Source organism: Camelus dromedarius, chromosome 2 (genome assembly GCF_036321535.1).
Source record: "Camelus dromedarius isolate mCamDro1 chromosome 2, mCamDro1.pat, whole genome shotgun sequence".
NCBI classification, from domain to species: domain Eukaryota; kingdom Metazoa; phylum Chordata; class Mammalia; order Artiodactyla; family Camelidae; genus Camelus; species Camelus dromedarius.
This window is the reverse complement of record NC_087437.1, coordinates 47,909,569-47,932,835: the sequence shown is the minus strand read 5'-3', so window position 1 is coordinate 47,932,835 and position 23,267 is coordinate 47,909,569. Positions and strand designations below refer to the sequence as shown.

Genomic DNA, 23,267 nt, shown 5'->3' with positions numbered 1-23,267 from the left:
GAAGGCTGTACAAGGCAGATGTACTTAATGCCACAGAACTGTACATTTTAAAATGGTTAAAATCGTGAATTTTATATCTTCTGATAATTTTTTAAAACCACATTAGAAGATTTAAAAATAGAAGAGACAAAGGCTGAGAGGAAAGGAGATAGGAGAAAGAAAGAAAAATAGGAATCAAAAAAGAAGCAAGTAGAATAATTTCAAGAGCAGACACAATGCAACACAGCAAACAAAAAAGCAAGGCAGTTGCAGAGGAAAGTGGAATAAAACAATGGGGCTTGGAAGTAGCTCAGCATAGGAGGAAGGTTAAAGAAGAACAGTAAAAAATTTGGTGAGGAGGGGAGGGTAATAGCTCAGTGGTAGAGCGCCTGCTTAACATGCATGAGGTCCCAGTTCAATCCCCAGTACTTCCATTAAAAATAAATAAGTAAACCTAATTACCACCCCCCGAAAGAAAACAAAAATAAAGAGCTGTGAAAATAAATTTAAAAGTGATATGAGTGAGAAAAGGAAGTCAGAGATACATAATGAGAGCGAGATGGCCTGGGCGGGGATAAAAGGGCTAAACCAAAACACATACACTTAAATCAGCTCCTCATAGGGACAAACGTCACCTAGTCACAATCTCAGCCTGAAAACAGTATGAAATGAGGCAGAGTGTTTCTATCAACAATAACATGTTGGCCTATTCTTTCCACCCCTATCCCCAGCCTCCTCCCCAAGCCCTGCTTCCCTTCCTGAAAGTAATTAAAGTGATATTGGTCATAGATCATTTTAAAGGTCCTCTCCCTGTACCTGCTCCCTTTAGTGAACAAAGAGTGATTCATGCAACTATCCATCAAAGGAGACAGAAATTTTGCAAGTAAACTCCAGCTAAAACAAAATGGTACTTGATGAGGTACCATTTTTATTATAACATAAAAAAAAAATTAGCCAATAACCAAAAGAAAACAATAATTAAGTTCAAGAAGTAAGTGCCAACATTAAAACCTATAAAATGAAGATTTGCACTACAGAAATTATATATTGTATAAATCAGTTTCCCCGCAAGACAGAAAAAGAGACAAAAGTAGACCTGCTTACCCCATGCATATGAAGCATATCAATTCCAAAATGTGCTAAGTGCTTGGCCAAATGAGGATCCAAAACAGGTTCCTCTTCTTGGAAAGAATAAACATCTAGAGAGTGAAGAGAAAATAAGCACTGAGATCTTCAATCAACTCATTCAATATTCAACACATACTTACTGAGCTCCTACACGCACTTGGACTATATAAATGAACAAAACAAAACCCCCTTGTGAGTCTCAACTGGGGAAAAGACAGATGATAATAAATATAATGGGTATATTTGTAAATATACTCATATAGCAATTCTTCTGATAGTTCAGAAAGTAATTTTTTAAAAGGTTTTCTGAAACAAGAAAAAGAAAACAGTGCATAAAGTTAAAACAACTTACAATCAGACAAATATAAATGCCGAGTATTTGATTGTTCTAACCCAAACCCCAATAGCATCACTGTAAGTTGAGGAAGAGGGAAGGGTGAGGAAGGAGGTGACCCCTATTGCACCCGGAGGGAGAACCTGTGAAGAACAGAGAGAACACACAGCCTCGGGGTGGCTGAATGGTGGCACTGGGGAGTAAGTCCAGGACAAAACAAAATTCTGCCTGTGGAACCCTCTGTAGTCTCAGCCCTACCATCTCTACCTGCCCCCTCCCCCTCTCTCTTCTCTGTCAGTGTCCACACCTCACAGAGCTGGTGAGGGACCTGTGAAGACTGCAGTGCTTCCAAACATGCCGCCTGCAGCACTTAGGAAACAGTGATGCGCCAGCACCACGGGGAAACTCCGGAGGCTCCGCCCCCAGGCCACGCCCCCGCCCCCGGCCGGACAGATCAGCCTGTTGGCCTCGTGGGTAACCCATTCAAGGCGCACTGGTGCTGGGAAGCTGGGTACCGAGGGGGGCGGCTTCCCTCCTCAGGGTCCTCACAGCCCACCCGACAACATAATGCTTTAGACCGTTCCTGGCTTCTTCTCCAAGTGTGGGGCATGGATTCAAAGCAACAGCATTCCCTGAGAGCCTGTTAGAAATGCACAATCTCGGGCCCCACCCCACACCTACTGAATGGGAATCTGCATTTTAACAAGATCCGAGCGTGCACAGTAAAGTCTGAGAAGTCCTGCCTAGAGCTTTCGACAGCTATCAGAACTGCTGCCTCTTCTGTCCTCAAACAGCTGTGCAGTGTGGCAGAGGGAAATATTTTCAGGCCCATTTTGCAGATCAGAAAATAAGGCTTAGAAAAGTCATTTGCCTCAAACAGCACACGCGGCCCAGAACTTAGATATTCTGACCCCTGGCCCAGTCCTTTTTCCTTTGCACCAGACTATTTCCTTAGATCTCTCAGGAGACCAACAGACTCAGTGAAGCACCAGGCTGTTAACAAGAAGGGAGTGAAAAGCTGCAATTTCTTTGCTCCTAAATTTGAAAAACAAAATCAGAAAATAGATATAAAGATATTATTCTTTAGAACAGTAAAAGACTGTTCAAGGAGTTTCCTACTCTTTGGAACATCACCAAGAGGAGAAAGAAAGTAACATACAGGAACTATGGTGACCCTCCAACCCAAACCCAGATACGTGGAGTCTCACCGCCACCCCAAAAAAGTCAATGTTTCTACTATTAATAGATTAAACATTATATAGCTTTTTCTTCTATACCTCCTCCCCTAGAGGCCTATTTTAACTTGCGGATGGTAGCCTTCATTTATTTTCTTCTTTAAATATAACTTAGTGCTCTCAAAGCAAAAACAAAAGAAAATCCCCAGCCCACTTAAGAAAAAATTTCTTAAAAGTTTAAATACTAAAAAAAAAAAAAAAAAAAAAAAATTATTTGAACTAATAACTTAAATACAGCAACAATATTTCTAATCTATGACAAGTGATAGGAAATACTGGCTGAAAAGTGAAAGTGACACTCCTTTGGCATTTAATTCTGGTAATTATTAACTAATGAGAGAGTTTTCAAGACTCAAGACATTAAGCCCCTAATTATCAGAGCCCCAACAGAAAATAGTAAGATTGCTAGAAATGCACCATTGGCATTGGTCTAGGATTTTGAAATAAGTGAAAATCACATAGAATTCTATTGTTCTTAAGCCACTAGGCTCCTGCCACAGTGAGAAATTTAACATTTCCTATCTCCAGTCATTAACTGCTCCAAAAATATGACATGATTTGGTCAGACATAATAGTTACTTCTTACTCCAATGACAAAAACAGTTTAGTGAGTAACACACTAGAAATCTAAAACTGAACTGTGATCCTTAAACTTGGCAATCGTGAAGAATTTATAAATGACATGTAGTCATAGAAAAAAAATTTGAAGTAGACTCAGGAGCTGAAAATCCTTACACATTTTTCACTGGGAAACTCATTTTACTTCCAACTTCAGCTTAGCAAAGTCAAGTCTTAGCTCAGAAACTACTGTAGCACATAAGCATTGCCTGACAAGTATTACCCTCCCCGACTCCTACTTGAACTTAAAAATTTGGAGCCAAGGAACACAGTTAGGAAGTTCACAGAAAGATCCTGCTAGGAATAGCCCAGCAGCGTTTCATGAGTAACCACATTCACTTTAGAAGGAAACTAGTCATTGCTTCATTTCAAGTTAAATGACAAGTTAAGCCATGGAGGGCACAGAGAGATCCACAGAAGGGAAAAGGTAAAAGAAAAGGTTTAGAGCATGAATAACCCACTGATGTCATAAGCATGTTAGAAAATAGTGTGTGTATTAAGTTCCAAAATTAACTACAGAAAAAATTACAGCACAAAGATAGAGACTAAGACTCAGACAACAGCTGAGAATCTGTCAGAAATTATACAAAAATGGTAATAATTTCTTATCTCTGGGAAGGTTTTTTTTTTTTGCTTTTCTATTTTTTTCCAAATTTATTATGTTTTGATTGAAAAAAAGTTTTATAATTAATTGCCAAAGATTAAAATGTTTCTATATGATGGCATGCTATTAGGTACGGCTAGTATATGACTGGTCATCCTTGTTCATACACAGGGACTCACTCACTCACTCATTCATTCACCCATTCATTCACTGTATTCAGCAAATATTTATTGAATACCAAATATATACAAATACTGAGGATATAATATTAAGTAAGATAAGCAGGATCCCTTTCCTCGTAAGTTTAAACTTCCTTATTTCAAATAATCTTATACGAATGCTGGTTTGGTATAAATGACCTCAACAGACGTCTTCTTTGGCTAGCTATGGTTTACTTATTTGACTTCAGGCTTTCTTCCTAACCCCTAGAAAATGGCAGGAGTTCAGACCCTTCCCTCAGATCCCCACACAGGAAAGCAGAAGGAGAGAGGTAAAGATGTACCTCAACAAGCTCCTGTGTTTAGAAAAAATAACAAAACCAGAGAAGCCAGCCTCACTGCTCTGTTCTCACAGCTCAAATGGAGAGAAAACCAGAACTCTTGGTTAAACACCAAGTCATAAACCAGAGAGGAAAGGATGAGGAAAGGTTCTCTCCAGAGTAAGTGTGATCTACCTAAACTGCATCTCTCCTCGAGTTTTTTGTGTGTGCCCACAGAGCATCAGCCACAGACAGGAAAAAGAGAAACAAGAGACTACTCCAGCAATTAATCTAAAAGACCAAACACAAAATGAATGAACTTAGAGGTATGTACAATCACCTTAGACAGTATAACTCCCAGGCCTGACACAACCTAGACTGTGGCCAGGAAAGGAAAACAAGTAAGAGTAAAAAGATGTCAATAAAATTTTTAAAAAAGAAAAAGAAAAAAGGTGAATCAGAGAAGCAAACTTTATTGGTATGTCTGTCTTCCTCCATCTGTTTACTCTACAAATATTTACTGAGCACCTACTACGTTTGAGGGGCTGTGCTAGATGCTAGAGCTGTAACAGTGTACAACAAACATGGTGCTCAGGCCCTGCTGTCCGAGGTGACCCCCAGTAAGCACAGCTACAGGATCTCGTGAAAAGTGTCACGATGGAGCAGCACAAGGTGCTACGGAGGCACACAAGAGGGGCACAAGCCAGGTCAGAACTAAAATGAAGTAGGCAGGGCCTTGACTCCAAATCTTTGGGCTGATGCCAAGTTGAGGGTGGAGAAGACCAGAGAAGAAAAACCACCTTGAGATGCTGCTAAGTTGGTGCAGGGGCCACTGGGATAGTCGACTTCACAGCTGCCATGAGCATCTCTGGAAGACTCTCCTGCAATCACCAAGGCTTCTTCTCAGGCAAACAAATTTCCATGATGGAAGAAAAAAAACACCCTCTTCTGCCTCCAACTCTCTTCATTTGCTTCCCACCAAGAACATCATCCTTGTGTTGCCAAATGAATGTCTCCTCCCACAGAGGAAAGCGTTTTGTTTGTTTGTAGGGTGATGTGCTGCTTTGTTTGTTTGCTGCTGTACCCATGGGGAACCAGAGTGGAATCTGATAGGGGGCCCACTTTTATCACCCAGCAAGCACAATGGCGTAGCCTGTGGGATCAAGGCTTCTTGGGAGAACTAATTCTAGGTTGACACCTCAAGATGAGTTAGTTTCTCACTGAACAGGTATATTCTTATTAGGGAGAAAGAAACCAGGATAATCAGATCACATTACCATTAAATATCTGAGTTCACAACCTGCTTGGATTCCATGTTCACTAAGCAACATTCTAAATATAAATCAGGCTCCCACAGGGAAGGAATGTACTGGTCAAGTTGACATAAACATCCCACTTAACAAGCAGTTGTGGTTCTCCTTATAAACTAAAAAATGAATGCCCTGACTTTGAGATTCTGTCTCTTGTGAGTTGAATTAGCCTCAGTGAGCCTAGTTCATAGCGAGTAAGGAAATTGGGCCCTCGGCAGTGGTACCTTCGTCAGGAGCTGGTCACCCCACCCCCAGATAGAGAGGCCTCAACATCCACAGGTCTCATCATCAGACATTTAAGGAAATTTTATGCATGTTTTCATTAATTCACTTGGCATTTAAACAAACAATAAAGTACAACTAGCAATCTATTAAACAGATTCCAAAGAAATGAAAATAGAATTGATGTATCCCATAAACTAATATAAAATGATAATTAGACTAAAAATAATCACTGGTGTTAAAACCAACTCTGCACATGATAAGCTGGAATCAAATCCTGATCTATTGTCAAAAAGTGAGCTTTTTCTTTTTGGCTAAATGAATTCAAGAATCCTCAACACAGGGTGCATGTTCTACATTGTTTTTACCAATGTTCAATGCTTTCTATGATTGAAAATGAGTATTTATTCAAATACTCTCAATTATATGATAAGAATAATCTTAAAAGTTCTCCCTCTTCTACCAAAAAAAAAAAAAAGAAAGAAAACCTAACTATAGCAGATAATGGGTTAATATTCTTAATAGCCAAGGAGTTTTAAAAACCAGTAAGAAAAACACCTACACATACACCTACTGGAAAAATCAGCCTAAGAAATTCACAAAAAGGTGGGGAGGACAGCTTAGCTCAAGTGGTAGAGCATATGCTTAGCATACACAAGATCCTGGGTTCAATCCTCAGTACCTTCTCTAAAAATAAAGAAGTAAATAAACCTAATTACCACTTCCTAGAAAAAAAAAACTAAATAAATCAATAAATCAGTCTTTAAAAAAATATTTTAAAAAAAAGAAATTCACAAAAAGAACTACCAACGGCCAAGAATACTATGAAAAATGTTCAGCCTCACTATAAAGCAAATTAAAACAAGATAACAGATTAGCAAAGGTTTTTTAAATTTCTGAATACTCAGAGTTGTCAAAGATTTGTCGAAAGGGATATTTTCATACATTTCTGGTGTGAATGTAAATTACTACGGCTGTTTAAAAGAGAAACTCAGCAATTAAAAATTTTAAAGTTTCAACTCTCAAAATGTTTATTGGAATGTGTCCTAAAAAAGAATCATTACACAAACACCCAAAGATTTGCATAAGTACAAAGATGTTCATCAGAATAGCAAGATTGTAACAAACTCACAGGGGAATAGTGAGATGACTTATGGAATTATCATGGGATACTTAAGAATATTTAATGACATGGAAAATATAATTCAGTGTTAAATTGAGTAAATAAGGAATAAAACTTTATACCGCATGATTCAATTTTTTGTAAAAATGTGGGGTATGTGTGTGTGTATTTGTATAAGAACTGATCAAGGTCTTAGAAAGGAAAAAAGACTGAGAGGAAATATGTTGATTGTTAGAAGTGATTTGTCTGGGCAGGTGGTAGTACCAGTGATTTTTACTTCTCTAAACTTTTCTCTCTGTTTTCTAAATATGTTACACTGAACATCTACTTTTCATATACCCAAAAGGCAAATATAAAACTTTTCCTTCCTCAAGTTGAAAGGTAAGAAACTTTAGATTAACTCTAAATCATAATTTGAAAATAAGTTTCACGCTAGAAAAAAAAAGGCTTCTGGAAAATTAAAGATGCATAGGGAGCAGAATTAATCCTTGCCTTTATTATTAGCATACATTTAAACAGAATCTAATTACTTATATACTTATAAACCAGTTGGTTCCTTTAACAAAAGTATTCATGCCTACTATGTGTAAGATTTTGTATGGAATCCAAAGATGGGTAAGACATAGCCCTGACTTCAAACACCTGAAATTTTACAACAAAGCCTCCTATACAGATAACTGTAGTCCTGGACAGGAGGTTCTGAGAACCGGATCTAATAACCAGCCTTATCAAAAAATACTACATAATTTGATGAATTTTGATAGATGTATACACCAATGAAACCACTACCACAATCAAGATAACTAACACTTCCATCACTCCCCGTCTATCAAAATTCATTAAATTGTACATTTGAACTATGTGTAGTTTACTGTACAGGAGTCATACCACAATAAAGGTGTTTAAAAAAATAAAATAAGAAAGTAAAAAAAAAAAAAAAAAAGAAATTCAATGAGAGGAAAAAAAATACTACATAAGACAGCACCGAAAATAGAAACATCTAAATTAACCTTTCCTTGCAATTGTACCCCACAGAATGACTACACTACAAACCCTTCTCTCAGTAGATCCTACAAGGACAATGACGATTACCATATAAAGCAGGCATTCAACACAGCAATGACCTGGAAGCACCGTGCTATAAGCATAAAACATTGGCAAAAGCAATGTAGAACATGCACCCTGTGTTGCACCCTGGATCCAGCTGCATGTCCTGGATTTCTTCTTCAGATCCTGGAAAGCTCAGAATTCGACTTGGCTTGTGTAGAGGTTTATTAACTTGAAGGGAAATGTTTGGCACCAGCACCTGAGATTCTTGAAGCTACTTTTCTCTAAAGAGTTAAAATAAGTCCACTAACCTTTGGAAGTAGGAAAATTACCCAAAAGGTGAATCAAAAGAATCTTGACACAACCTAACTGCCAGCCCTCAATTATAAAACAAATGAGAAATGAAATCAGTTCAATGAAAAGGGCGTGGCTGACCAGGAGTGCACCATATTTAGTGAAAACACCCTTACCAGTTCTCTCTGAGGCAGGCTGATTCAGTCAGGGAAAGATAACAAAGAAGGAGAGAAAAGACACATGTCTTAATATTTTTCCTTAAAAAATCATCTTACCTTAAAGTAAACAAGAAGAGACTAAAACCTAGACAGATGGAGAAGACTGACCTAGGTGTTGGTCCAAGTCTGTGCTTCATAAATGGTTTCAGTGATGCTTAGATGATGGGTTCTTAAGGCCACTGCTCAGTATTTAAGTTTCTCATTATTAACCCTGATATTATTTCCCTTTTCCCTCACAAAATGATAGAAGGAATTTACTGTACAAACATAATCAAAAGCTAACATTTTAGAGCATATGGTGTGAGAGCATAAAGGAAACCAGTGGTGAAGCTGACAGTACAAGCAGGAACCACTTCTAACCCTTTGCTGCACTGGAACACCATCACCGCCAGCTGATGTCAGGGACGCGGAACACACAGTATCCTTTAAAACCCACCTTCTCCATTTGTTCCTAAAATGATAATAATTCTTATAATGAATTCTAGGGCTTCCTCCTACTATTCTAATGGTGGATTTGATCATGCACATTCATATCACAAGTCTTGGTTCCTGCTTCTGTCCTCTCAGCCAAGAGATATACAGAAAGACACTAACAAGAACAGCTACCTTATATCAAGACCCTGCCGTGTGCACTGGGCTACGTGCTCACGCCCCTTAACAAACCTGTGAGAGAGACACCATGATTATCCTCAAGATAATCTGAAGCTTAGAAGGATCTGAGAACTCGCCCAAGACTTCACAGCTAACAAGAGGCAGAATCAGGATTTAAACCTGGGCTGAGTCCAAAGCCTACGCCGTCCAACCCCAGAGATTAAGGCACTGGCTGAATCTAAGAGGGAGCCTCTGAAAGCTCCCAAGTCAGTAAAGGCACACTTACCTGCCCCGTCAGGAGTGATGGTTCCCAGCTTCACAGCTAGAGGGTAGCCCAGGTCTCTGTAATGTTCCAGCGCGTGCCCGTTGCCCCCGGAGCTGTCAAAGAACCACTTTCCACACAGCACAGAGCCGTCAGTCAAATTCAACCAGAGGTTTTCCCGCAGGTCACACCTGGCACACTTCCAACCACTGGAAAGTCATCAGAGAGCAATCAGCACAGCCGGGGCATCAGGCGTGATTTGAAAATGAACATCTAAGAAAACAGAGTGTCTCTAGCTAGGGGTCCCAGGAGATGGTCAGTGGAATAACAGAGACTCATTCCAGAGCTACAGGACCACTCAGTACCCTGTCTGCCCCTCTGGTGGGGGCCAGCTCCTCCCAGCTCCAAGATGGCTCTTTTACTTTAGAAAACTGATGCAATGAATACAAATATACTTATGTTCACGTAAGATTGAAGCATTATGCTGTACACCAGAAACTGACACAACATGGTAAACTGACTATACTTCAACAACAACAAATACATATATATATATATACACAAAAAAAAAAAAGAAAAAGAAAAAATTGATACAGAACCTGAGGACAGGAGGAAAGGTCATTTCCTTAAAATTACTACATGAGGGAAAGTGAATCCTGAATAAGCTTAAAACACTAAAGATCCCACGTGTACAAACATCTAAAGTCTAAAGCATTAGCCACAAATAGTAAAACTAGTTTCATCAAGACTCTACGACACTGACAGTCTAAATTAGGTAGAAGGAAAACAACTGAAAGTTAAATGTCAGGTATGTGCCAGGTGCTTTACAGAAGTTTTATCATCGTTTAATTCTAATAAACATCCTTCAGCATCAGCATTACCATCCCCATTAACAAAGGGAGACAGGCCCAGAGGTATCCTGCCTTCCCTAGGCCCACACAGAACTGGGATGCAGTACAGTCAGGGTTTAACCACACTGGACACAGTCCTCATCCACCTGCCCTTTGCCTCTAGCACCTGCCTCTGGAAACACACCAGCATCTAATTACAGGAGGTGCCAAAGTAGTCTAAGGAGCATTCCAGCCAAAATGTGCGGAACACTGTTGTAAGTCTTCCTAAGTTGGGTTCCCCAAGAAGCAGACCTGAGACAAAGATTTGAATGCAAATGGCTTGTTTGGGAACTGATCCCAGGACGCACCCTAGGGCAGTGGGGGAAGAGAGACTGAAAGGACAGAAAGCCAGCGCAAGGACTGTCAACAAGCTGATGGCCCCATGGGCAACTGGGGCTCAGTCCCTCTGGGGAACTCCAGGAGGCAGGCCCCTACCTGAGGGTAGGGATCTAGGGTAGTCCTCCTCCACTCTGCAGTCACTGGTTGAGGGCTGTTCCAGGAGGACGGGAGGGAGCATTAACTCCGTGGCATTTCTGACTGTCCCACGCAGTGGCCTACCTGGCTCTGCAGGCAGAGAAAGCCCTCAAGCAAAGAGCTGCAGGTGCTTGCAGCCGAGGGCCTTAGGGCGGGGAGGGGCTTGAGGGTATGGGCTGGCCATGTTCAGCATCTATTACACAGGTACAGATAATTTTAGAGAGAATTTTTTAGCTTATTTTTAAGAAAAGGCATCTGATAAGAAAATATGTAACTACTAATTCAGTGAAGAGGTAGAAAAATAAATATTCCTTCAGCCAGTTTTAGGGGGTAGAGTTCCACTTTGCTGTCTGACCCTCACCTTGGAGGAATCCTGACTCCGTTGTCCAACTGCGTGAGGTTATTGGCATATTTGGATACTGGCAATTCATTTTCCCATGTGTCTGGGTCCTGCTTTCTATAAGGAGACTTTGAGCTGAGAACTGCATCACAAGCAATTGTTACCTGTAAGACAAACCCAGATGTAATACATTAAAACAGTCTGAGAGAACAGCAACTTCTATAAGGTGAATTTAAAAGTTTATTAATAAATACAGCTTAATTCAAGAAAATTCAAACAGCTCAGTTACCATGAGAGCAAGATGCTACTTTCCTGACACCAGCACTTTCTCGCTGGGTCTAGCTAGGTTTTGTCCAGGCCTGGAGTATGCAATATTAACAATAACACAAGATAGCAAAGAACCAAATCCACTTTGTAAACCCAAGCACAGGAGTCAGATTTAACAATTCCTACCTCTTAGCCAGCGAAGTGAGAAGCATAAGGTGAACAATTTACAAGGGTGAAATTAGCAACAGGAATGCCTAGGATTTCCCCAAGTGGCGTGTTTTCCTCCTAACAAATATACACCCAGATATCCAATATCCTTAACTCATCACACAATGACAGGTGTTCAAGGGCACTTGAATGGAATGCAAGCAGCACGGCTCCTTCTTAATCTGGTGCAAATGTGACCCTGGATGGGGACATGCCTAGGTGTCTCTGTGCCAGATCAGTCCACGTCCTGAGCAAATCTGTGATGTCCAGCTTGGCACCAACTTACCATGGGGAGGGCAGACTCTCTGCTTTCTCCCAAACCCCACTGATTCTGGACATATGCCTCTCACCACATTCGCTATTTGCTTAATGCTATAAGCTATTTCTGCTCTCTTTAAAAACACAGTCTGATAAGCATGTAAAATGGTGTAGCCACTTTGGAAAACAGTTTGGCAGGTACTCAAATGGTTTAAGAGAATTACCATATGACCTGGCAATCCCACTCCCAGGTATACACCCAAGACAAATGAAAATGTGTCCACACAAAAACTTATACAAATATTCACAGAAGCATCATTCATAACAGCCAAATAGAAGAAATAACCCAAATGCCCATTAACGATAAGTGGATAAATAAAATGTCATATATCCATACAATGAAATGTTATTCAGCAATAAAAAGGAATGAAATACTGATACATGCCACAACATGGATGGATCTTGAAAATATATGCTAAGTAAAAAAAAAAAAAAAAGTCAGCCACAAAGAACCATGTATTATATGATTCCTTTTATATGAAATGTCCAGAATAGGCAAATCCATAGAGACAGAAAGGAGATCAGTGATTGCCAGAGACTGGGGGGATGAGAGGTTGAGAGGAATTGGCTGTCGGGATAATAAAAATATTCCAAAATGAGACAGTCATGATGGATTCCCAATTCTGAATATAATAAAAGTCAGTGACTTGTTTTAAAAAAAAATTTTTAAACAAAAATCTGTATTCTACAAGACTGGCATCCTGCACAGTTAGCTGAACTTCACGCAGAATATTTCCCCCTGGGGAGCACTGACCACTGACCCCAGAGCTAATGAGGAGACAACAGAGGAAGCTCCCTCAGGGGCCCTCCCACCCCCACCCCCACCCCCACCCAGGCCATGAGCAGTTCCTATCAGTCCTTCAGCCAAAATCTATTTGGAATCTACCTCTTCTCGATTTCAGTCACACGCATCCTCATCTCAGCCACCATCCCAGCTTATCGGGATGGCCACACAGCAGCCTCCTTCCAGTCCCCTTTCTTCCGCTCTTGCTTCCTCTTCTCTGCCCAGCAGCCAGAGTGATCTGCTGTGAACATTAGATCCTATCCTTCTCCAACTTAAAATGCTCCAGGGTTATACTAAGCACCACCAATTGACAGCACGGGGCTAGGCACGGTCAGGAAAAGAAAAAGGTCCCTGCCCTCCAAAAGCTCATACTTCATTTCAGATCAGGCAATCAGGCCTCCGTGAATATATTTGAATTTTTTTTAGCTGGGGTGGGGGGTATTTATTTGGTAGAAATTTGTAACCAAAGTATACTTGATTTGCAATGTTTTATTAGTTTCAGGTGTACAATATAGTGACCTGATATTTTTATAGCTTATACTCCTTTTAAAGTTATTATAAAATATTGGCTATATTCCCTGTGCTGTATATTATATCTTTGTATCTATTTATTTTATACCTAGTAGTTTGTACCTGTTAATCCTCTATCTTGCTTCTCCCTAAACCTTTTAAAAGATAGTCCCATTTATCTCCCACAAGCAAATGTTACATAATTACCTTTCCTTTCAATTATCAAAATTCATCTCCACCCCCTTCCAGTAACGCCCTTAGAAAACAGGGTTGAGTTCACCATTAGCCGCTTTCTGATTTTAAGGGTGGACATGCTGCCTCAGCACTGCTGGCTCCACATCCTAATCTTTTTAGTCTGGCCTGTTATAACTTTGTTTCACTAACGACCTTGATCCCTTCCCTGTCCTCCCATGAATCTTCTCCACCCCATGAGGTCTTTTCAAAGTGTTCTAGTTTGCAATGCACAATGACTTTGACCACTATTTGGATGTAATATTCTCTTTCCTTTGAACATCCTTCCTGGTGATACTCAACAAAATTCCCTTAAACGTCTGAGACACTATAAAACAATGACCTAGTGTTCTCAGAATACCATCTAAAATCACTCAGAGGCCCTTTTTATGGATCACAACTGAAGGTCAGGATCCATTATCCTATAATTATACTGTGAATTATCTCATGTTCAGGGCTGTTCTGGAATTGGCTCAAACTGGCTCACATAATTGATAGTTGAATTTTAAGAAATTCTGCAAGAGAGTTGTTAAACACAGTCATTATTAAAAATTAAATTATAAAAACTCACAACAAAATATACTCTTAAAAGGTAACAAATATTCAAAACTCTTTACTCCCTAGTTGTGTTACTATATCTTACTATTAGCTTTATGCTCTTGAGGTCATTTAGGTCCATATCATGTGAACAGTGGAACCTCTATGTGATGGTGTCCTACTGCACATAGCTTCCCAATACTGTGATCTGTGCTGTTAGCCTGAAATCGGCCACGGTGGGAGGATTTCCACCACAGAAATCAGCAAACACTAGAGCACAGGGCTCCTCCCCCAGGGAGCTGGTTGCTAACCATTCCCAAGCACACCAATGCTCAAGTTTCTGAGTCAACAAATAGGCACTGAATCCCAGGCTCTAAGATCCCTAATGAGCCCCCAAATGCAATGTCTCTGTGACCCTTGCATCACTAAGAGCTGGTTTAACTCTCTGGCAGAATTTATAGAGTACCTATCTGAAACCAAAATTTTTTGTGATGAGAAGCTCAAGAGGTGATGGAAGAGTCACTTGGTGGGGTGATTTGGTGCTCAGTAATTTTTGCTATTTGAAAGCTTCAAAAGAGAATTATCAAACACCAAAAATGTAGTGAAAGCATGAAAAGAAATTATAGTAACTAGCATCTGTCATATAGGTAAATCTTACCAGTTACTGTCAGATAAATCCAGGCTTTTCCTTCTAGCTCCCTACCTCACCTTCCAAACAATTCTCTCCCTCTTTAATTCTTAAAGCATTTCTAAATTCTAAAACACTCTGTATTAAAAATTGTAATATGTATTGCTGGATTCAGATTTCTATGACACTTCACTTTTCTGTAAGTGTTCATACTTAGAATTATGTTCTCAATATAAGAATAATTGAAAGTACTTCAAGTTTTTCACATAAAGACTTCTTAAGTGAGTGAGAGAAAAATCATTTCTCATGACATTCATTCACAGCGTGCTGCTTCTTTTCTGACAGCAGACATAGGAGTTACATTAAACAAGAACCGTAAGAACTCTCAGTGTCATATAGATAGAAGCTTTGTATATAACATCAGGTAATGGGACAAGGTAAGACCATATTGTCCATTCATATATTTCACCCTTGTAACAGCCATGTGAGTCAAACAGGGAATTGGAGAAAGCAGAGGTAATTTAATTCACACATTGCTAAAAGCTATGCACTCAGGACTCAAAAGGCTATGCTATATCAGATAATTAAAGGGAAGAGCTACCATAGCTAAACATACAAAATTTTCATTTCTCTGGTCTTATGTTTAGGTATGAAGTAGGTCAAAGAGGTTGAATGGTAGAAACCTGGTTCCTAACGACAGTGGAACCCCAAGCACAAAAGTCCCCTCTCCGCAGGGGCGAGTGAGGAGGTGGCTGTAGATACAGAGTCACACAACATCCAGGAGGATCGGGACCCCCAAGACCTGGCTTTGGTCCTGGCAGAGTTTGAGGAGGGAAAAAACGAACTGGCACGTGTAACTCTATCGACCCCAACCTCTGACCGCGCTACCTGCGGCCAGGCTCAGAAGTCAGGCAGCAACAGAGAGGGAGAGAGGGAGAAATAGGGAAGGGAACACAGGAAAGAAGGATGCAGCGGTGGAGACAACACAGGAAATGAGGGAAGAACAGGAAAACAGTCTGGGTCCCCACAGGATTTGAAAATCAAAGTGTAACAGAAACTGGTTTCCTACCACCACCCCCAGCTTCACGTTGTTCAAGAAGACGTAAAGTCACTCTACAAAAAAGAAAGGAGAAGAAGAGAGAGGAGGGGAGGGGAGGGCAGGGAAGGGGAAAAAAAAAACAAAAAAACTCACCACTAAACCTAAATTCTAAAACCTAGAAAGCTGTCTTCGTCCTGGAACAAAACTAACAAGTGGGTTCACAGCCCCACAGTCCTCCTGCAGACCCGGGATCAGTAAATATTCGGTTATTTTTATAACTGTGCTGCGTGTGTTCTCAGTGGGGCCCTTTTATGTTTCCCAAACAAAATTCTACGTGGAAGGCCAACGTGCAGGAGAGAGAAAATTTTAGGCGTTCCTCTGATAGGAAGGCAGCCCCTCTCCAGCAGCCCTGGCACGTCTCGGGGGCGCGGTCTGAAAACCTAGGCAACAGACTGTGATTCACAGGTGGCAAGAAGCCAGCCCGCCTGGAGGAGGCCGGCCGGTGAGCAGTGAAGCCCAAGCAGCCCCGAAGTCACAGGCGGCGGAGGGGACACCGCCCAACGTTCCTGGAATGGAGCCTCGCAAGGCCCTCTCCAGGAGGGAGAAGCGATCTGCCCTGCTCCAGCTCACTCTCCTCTCCTCTCCTCTCGCTCGACCCGCCTTCCCCGCCTCCCAGCACACGCACACGGCACACGCACACACACCTGACACAGAGTCACGCGCATCTAGCTAGCAGCCGTGCACACTCACTGACCAGGGCTGGTAACTCCTCAATATTTGGCAGTGCTATTTCATAGTGGTCTGGAAATATAACAAGCTTGGCTTCATCTTCATATTCATAATCGTCGCTATTTAAATCATCATCAGTATCTAGATCTGAGGAGAAAACAAAAACAGAGAACAAGAAAGTATAAGAGCACATTCTACACCAAGGCAGCACTCACTAGGAAAGCCAGAAATCCACGGGGACGACAAACCACGGGCCGACGTTCACAATTCCCGCCTCTGACGTTGCCACCCATTGGCCTCAAACCAGGAATAAGAGGCTTTTTCCACGTTGCCGAAGTTCTACATCAGTATCTACTCGGGACAGATGTACAAAGAGGACTGAGCCACATCACACAGCTTTACCACTGAAATAGACATCTGTGCTAGATACTCAATTCTTAAAGATGTTTAGAGGAATAGGCTGGTCCTTATTATCTGTTGGGTACCTGGCTCCTGATTTCCCAAGAATGGGCTGGAATGTTTTTCACAGCACAGTGGAAGACAGCACATAGGTTTGAGAGCAGATAAACCTAGGTTCAACTCTGGCCCCCAAAACTTAATGTTTCTTTAAGCAAGTCATAAACTCTGTAAGCCTTAGTTTCCTCATTTGGAGAATGGAGATAACACTTATCTCACACAGTTTATACGGGGAATAAATAATAAATTATAAACAAGAGACCTGGAACATAAAAAGCTGTCAGTAAATGGTAACAATTATTTTAAAATAAAAATCTCGATTTTCCTCCCTCTCTCTCTCCCCCTCCCTCTCCCTCCCCACTAAGAGTTGTTGATATACTGCACAGTAAATCAGAGGGGGAAACCCCATGATATAAGTAGTCCTGTTGTGCTTGGGCTGTGGAGAATTCTCAGTAAGAAATCTAGCCTGTTGTCTATCAAGTCATCGCCTCTTTGCTTGGCTAATCTCTGGGAAGGATAGGCAAAGACTCAAGGAAATGTCTTGTCACAATATTTACATGGACATTTCAGTCTTGTGCCCACATGGGTGCCAGCATCCCAGATCATGTTTGTATATTTAGATGTTTAGAACTATGGTGACAAAGAGCCATTGAGCCATGTTCCACCCACACACACACACAAACCCACACACAAACATGAGCTCTGTAAATAGGAGAAAGCTATTTTACTAGACCAAGCAGCCGCCTGAGAAACAAAGTATCTAGATTCTGTTATGACCATGTTGTATGCCTCCAGCCAAAAACCTGGTATCTTTTTATGTACAGCTCTGCTCTTAAATTCTCAAAGGGAGAGCAGTTTTAGTGGAAAATGAGATACAGCTAAAATGCAGTCTACACATTTTAATAAAAGATTCCAAATAATAAGAATCAGATATGCCAAAATAAACAAACTACATTGTTAGAAAGTTATAAGAGGTTATTTTTGACAAAAAGCAACGTTTAAAAAAGAACCTAAGAGTTTAAGAACTAACTAATGGCATTTACTTAAAGAAAATGATTCAAATAAAGGCAGACATTATATGTGCGATAAAAATCTGAATGCCCCAATATCTACAATGTTTAAAAATTAGAACCTCAATATTCAGTGAGAATGGTGTTCAATCCAATAGAATATTATTTAAATGATATTTAGTTAACTACATAGAAACACGGAAATGTTTATGCCACGTTAATGTTAAAAATGCAAAATTCATCTTCCCTGAAAAGTCTTTGTAGCAGTTAAAATCATAGACAAAAATTAGAAGGAAATCTGGACAAATGAAAATCGTGAGTGGGGGAGCTTTATTCTTAAATTTTTCTTTATTATTATGTATAATAAATTTAAGTAACCAAAGTACAAATCTTTCATTTTTGTGTACAGATTCAACTCATGTAACACATTATCTATGTGTCTCTTTTTCACAGAAAATATACTTAATGCTAATTCAGATCTTATCTGGCCAAAAACAGTGATAAACTAAGCCCCCCGACCCTGCCAAAAAAAAAAAAAAAAAAAAAAAAAAAAACTGCTCTGATATTGACTAGGTACTAAGCCTGGGCAAATTCTTTCCAAGTTCATTTTCCTCATGAGTAAGCTATGAGTAATAATTACCTACCCAAGACTGTTGAGAGGATGAAATAAAGTAAGTTTTTAAGGCACCTAGTACAGGATCGGTAGGTATTAGGGGCTCCACAGACAGTAGCTGCCACCCCCCTTACCACCACATCATCTCTTCCCTACGCTCCTCACAACTAACATGATTGGCAGCTCCAAAGCAATCCTGAAATAAGCTTCAGGAGGACCAGGATATCATGGGGGATCTTCTGTGTGATCTGAGTATTGAGAAGATGCAAACTTCAAATGCTTCCAGGCTGTAGCTTTAAGAGCAGGAAATGAGTCTAATTCACCTTCCATAACCTTAGCCCCAGCCCAGCGCCCAGCGCCCAGCACACACCACACATTCAGTACATGCCTGTGAAAGGAGACTTTAGGAAGTTCACAACACCAGCATGCCAAGGACAAGAGCAAGGCCAGCGCATCCAAAGTGTTGTTAGAATTTTTTTTAATTGGTAACATGCATTGTTTAAACAAGAAGGACTGCTGTCATGCAAAACGCAGAGCTTTGATGAGCTCCGTTACACTTAGTTTATAGTTTACTTTTATTTTAAAGTCAATGGGATCGAAGGGCACCACGATCTTTCCCAGACATCTTAATCCAATGCAGGGGAAAGTCACCAGAGGTAACCTACACTCTGATTCTAAGGGACAAATCTAAGGTTTCTCCTCAATACATGTGACCCCCACAATCCTAGGTATAAATCCACCTTTCTGTATTTCTCTGACTGGAGTCTCACCACCCCAAAAATACCTAGTTGAGGAACCTACAGAGTAACCACAGCCTAAGAACCAGCAAAACAAAGACTCCCAACCTCTCCAGCAGCTAAATTCCACTGGGAATATTAACTGGCAATCCTGGGTTCTTTTTCTAAGTCAAAAAAAATTTTTTTTCTAATACCTCTTCCTCAACTCTACTTCAATGATCCTCTCAGATTCCTAGGAGAAGTGGCTGGGACCACAGCCATTTCCAAGAAGTCACTACAAAGCAGCACAGTCGAGGAAAGAATCCCTAAATCAAACGAGAGCTCTGAAGCCTGGCTCAGAGTTCTCTCGGCCTGACCACGTGGACTTTAACTTATGAGCTGGAGATGAGCAGGCTGCTGCTCCGGGGCTGTGAAATCTCACGAACTGCTCAAGAAGGCACAGGGGGACGGTCCTTGTGCACAGACCCGGCCCTAGGACCTACTTCAGAAGGCAATGGCAAAATGGGGTTTACGTCAACCTTCTGGTCATTATAGGCACAAATGAGTTTTCTGAACAGGCCCATTCCTGGAACTTTCCACAAATGTTATTTTCAACCTGTACCTGGTGAAACACACATGCCAGGGCTACAGCCAAAACAGTGGAACGGAAGCTCTCTGGGGTTTAGCGGTCACTCTTTGATCTCCCAGTCTACAGACACAGAAGAACATTTACTCTTATCTGTGAAAGTGGGGAGGTGTCAATAAAAATGTGAATATTTAACACTATTTTCATGACATAACAAAGACATGGTATTTTTTTTAATTCACTGCATTAGCAGTTATTTACACATCTATACACATTTGTAGTTTTACTGTAAAAAAAAAAATACAAATGCGATTAGGCCAGAATCACATCACGAGTCCTGGGGTATTTCTTTGAAGATCACAGACTCCCTTACATCCCCACTACTCTCCTTCTATCTCATTAAACAGTAACTTTTATACCTGCCTATTCCCCAAAGTCACAATCTTTCATACAGTTGTAAGTTATCTTTGTAAAAGACAGCCTAATAGTGTCCCTTTCCAGCTTAAACAACATTATTGCAGAGCTACACACACTTTCTCGGTTCACAGCACCATTAAGCACCCCAGCAATTTTTGCACAGCAGCCCTAAGCCAAAAGAAATGCCTAGTAGTTCTGTTTATTTAGTAGTTAGGTCCAGATAACTTAATAAGCATTTACATTCTAACAAGTTAGTAACCATTTGAAAAAAATAATACACATATATTCAAAGAAAAATGTTTTATTTCACTCTTATATAGTCATAATTCCTTACTAATGGGCTGTGTGTGCCTGCTGGGCACTGCTCAACTTTACTCTTTGAATGAGACTGGACACTGTCTCCCATATTCCCATTCCACATTATTTTCCTGTGGTACTTGCCTTTTACCATAGAAAACACCAAAAAAGCAGCTTCAGAAAGAGATGAAATTAATGAAACTACAACAAGCTAATCATTCATGCAATATTCAAGCATCACTGTTTCCTTGAAGAGTTAAAACATCCCATGATGGACCTGTGAGTTCGCTGCAACAGCCTAAGGTGCCTCAGAACACAGTTTGGGAACCAAAATGTTAATGCTCCCTCCTGCCTATAGGAAAAAAGCCTGCAAGTATGGTATATGTCTAGACTATTGCTGGAAGAATACACAAGACATATAAGGATGCACAAACAGAAAATACTGTTTGTCTCTGGGCAGGGTAACCAAGTGGCAAGGAGATAGGGAAGAGAGAGAGAAACTTACTTTTCATTATGGAGGCTCCAATAAAGTTTCAATTTTAAGCAATGCCCATGTGTTATGTATTCAAAGGATATTTTTTAAATTCTAACTACTAAAAGAAGTATAAAGTTTAAGTGATTCAAAAATTAGCAATAACTGTCATTGTTGATTTAAAAAAAAATTACCAGCAAAAGCTAGAGCTGAGGGAAGGATTCTTAACTGGGGTGTGACTTAAATGACTGTCCAGGTATTCAGAAGGAAGAGTGACTTGAATGTCGAGGGGCAGAATGGGGCTCAGGAGACTCGGGTAAGCCATTCAGCCTCAGTTTCCCTTGTAAAATCAATACTGAAGGTCCTAACTGAATGATTCAACAGTTTCAACGTCACTGTTGAGCCAATGGAAAAGGAATTAGTCACAAAGTCATTAAGTGAACAGGGGGGAACCCTCTATCCAGGAGAAAGCATTAGTCATCTGCCTGTGTTCTGTGAAGGGGAAGAAGGGTCATCTTAACTACGCTTCAGTAGCAATGAAAAAGTACTTTCTAGTTGAAGAAACAAAGAGACTGCAAGAGAGTTCTGAGTTCTCTTCCTCTTCATGAAGAGACAGCCCAATGTCTCTTTTAGGAAGGACTCATGCTGAGGCTACTAGCTGCCTCCCAGCATTCATTCTCCATTTCTTCCTCAGTAACAGACTTTATTCAGTGAGGCACACGGTATAGGCATGTGACCAAGTTCTGACCAGAGAGGTGTAAACTTAAGTTCTGTGTGGGGATTTGTGAGAAGGCTGACAAAAGGAAGCTGAATCCACTGGGAGATAAGGTTTTTCTTTTCTGTCCTTCCCTCTTTGTCTTCCCTACTTTCCAGAAGGGGGACATGATGGCTAGACTTCCAGCAGCCATTTTAGGCCATAAAGTGACCATGAAGGTTGGAAATCACAGGGCAAGATGGAGGGTGAAACAGAAATATGGGAAGAACCTAGATCATGATCAACATGAGGCCACCACATCAGCCTGCACTTGCCGCTTCCTAACATCTGCATGAAATGAGAAAAACAGTTACCTTATTTAAATTCACCAGTTTTGGGGGTTTTGGAGGGGGGTCATCTTTTTTTGTTTTTGTTTTTTGGTTTTTATTCTTTAAAATCACCAGTATTTTAAGTTTCCTGTTACATAACCAGAGGCATGCCTAATACAATCCTTCACTGAAATTAATTTACAGGCCACACCAACCTGAAAACAGAGCTGTGATCAGTGTGGCAAGAGAAGAGGACCTGCTGTTGGGAGATAAGAAGCACCAGCTGAGGAGCTGTAAGTCACGACTCACAAAACCAAATTCTTACTGACATAAAATTAGCGAAGCATCTGAGTATAAAATAACAGAGAGAAACGGTGCCTAGGACAAACCCCAGAGTGCCTACAGCATTCAAATTTACATTTTTTAAAAACTGGTACAGTCCAAATGGAACATTTTTATTGGGCTGTGAGTTTCAGGCACACCCTGTGGCTTTCTAAGACGTGGAATGTTGAGAAAACACAGAGAACAGCCTGTAGAAGAAGTCCCACTGAAATGAAAGGGAGGGCTGGTGCTCCCAGGAGGGGGCCACACTGAAGCCCAAAACCTCAGTGCTTACCTTTGGATTAACTTTTAAAGCAATTACTTGACAATATCTTCTACCACCAAAATGACCACTAGAAAAATCAAACTGCAAGGTCTTTTGAGTAAAAGACATAAAGGTTAAAAGACAAGAGGTCAACTAACTTCTTTATTCAACCAAAGAAAATAATGAAAAAATAACAACAGCGAGTCAAAATGTTTAATTATTTCCACCTTCAAGAATGCCGTGCTGGGGGCAAAGGGTGTAGCTCAGTGGTAAAGTGCGTGCATAGCACAGAGATCCTGGGTTCAATTCCTAGTACCTCCATTTTAAAAACATTGTTTTTAATAAATAAATAAACCTAATTATCTACCCTCTACCCACTCCACACACCCCCAAAAAAAGAAAAAAAAAGTGTTTTTTTTTAAAAAAAGAATGTCATGCTGATGTCACTGAATTCAGAAGAAGTCAATTATCTCTATTATTGGAAGGGAGCCAAAAGTTTACAACCAAAACATCAGAATGCAGTCACTTTAGCTTTCAGGCCCATTCTAAGCTGCTCTGAGTTTAATTGGTTGACTGGGGTTGTGGTCCAAACACATGCCGAGCAGTGCGAAAGATTGGCCAGGGTGGAAAAACAGATAAGCCTCATCAAGAAAACCACAACTTGAAAATCGAGAGAGAAAGTTAGCAAGTGGGC

At 40.5% G+C, this 23,267-nt stretch overlaps 1 protein-coding gene across 1 annotated transcript in view; it reads right to left on the bottom strand.

Annotated features, from left to right (window-relative positions):
- USP13 (ubiquitin specific peptidase 13) overlaps positions 1-23,267 on the bottom strand; it is a 111,355-nt gene that overhangs the window by 49,107 nt on the left and 38,981 nt on the right. The window contains exons 4-7 of the mRNA XM_010976246.3: positions 16,423-16,544; positions 11,169-11,311; positions 9,468-9,652; positions 1,084-1,178 (exon numbers count right to left, since the gene is read on the bottom strand). Coding sequence (XP_010974548.3) covers positions 1,084-1,178; positions 9,468-9,652; positions 11,169-11,311; positions 16,423-16,544 — 545 coding nt within the window. The remainder of the gene's footprint in view (positions 1-1,083; positions 1,179-9,467; positions 9,653-11,168; positions 11,312-16,422; positions 16,545-23,267) is intronic.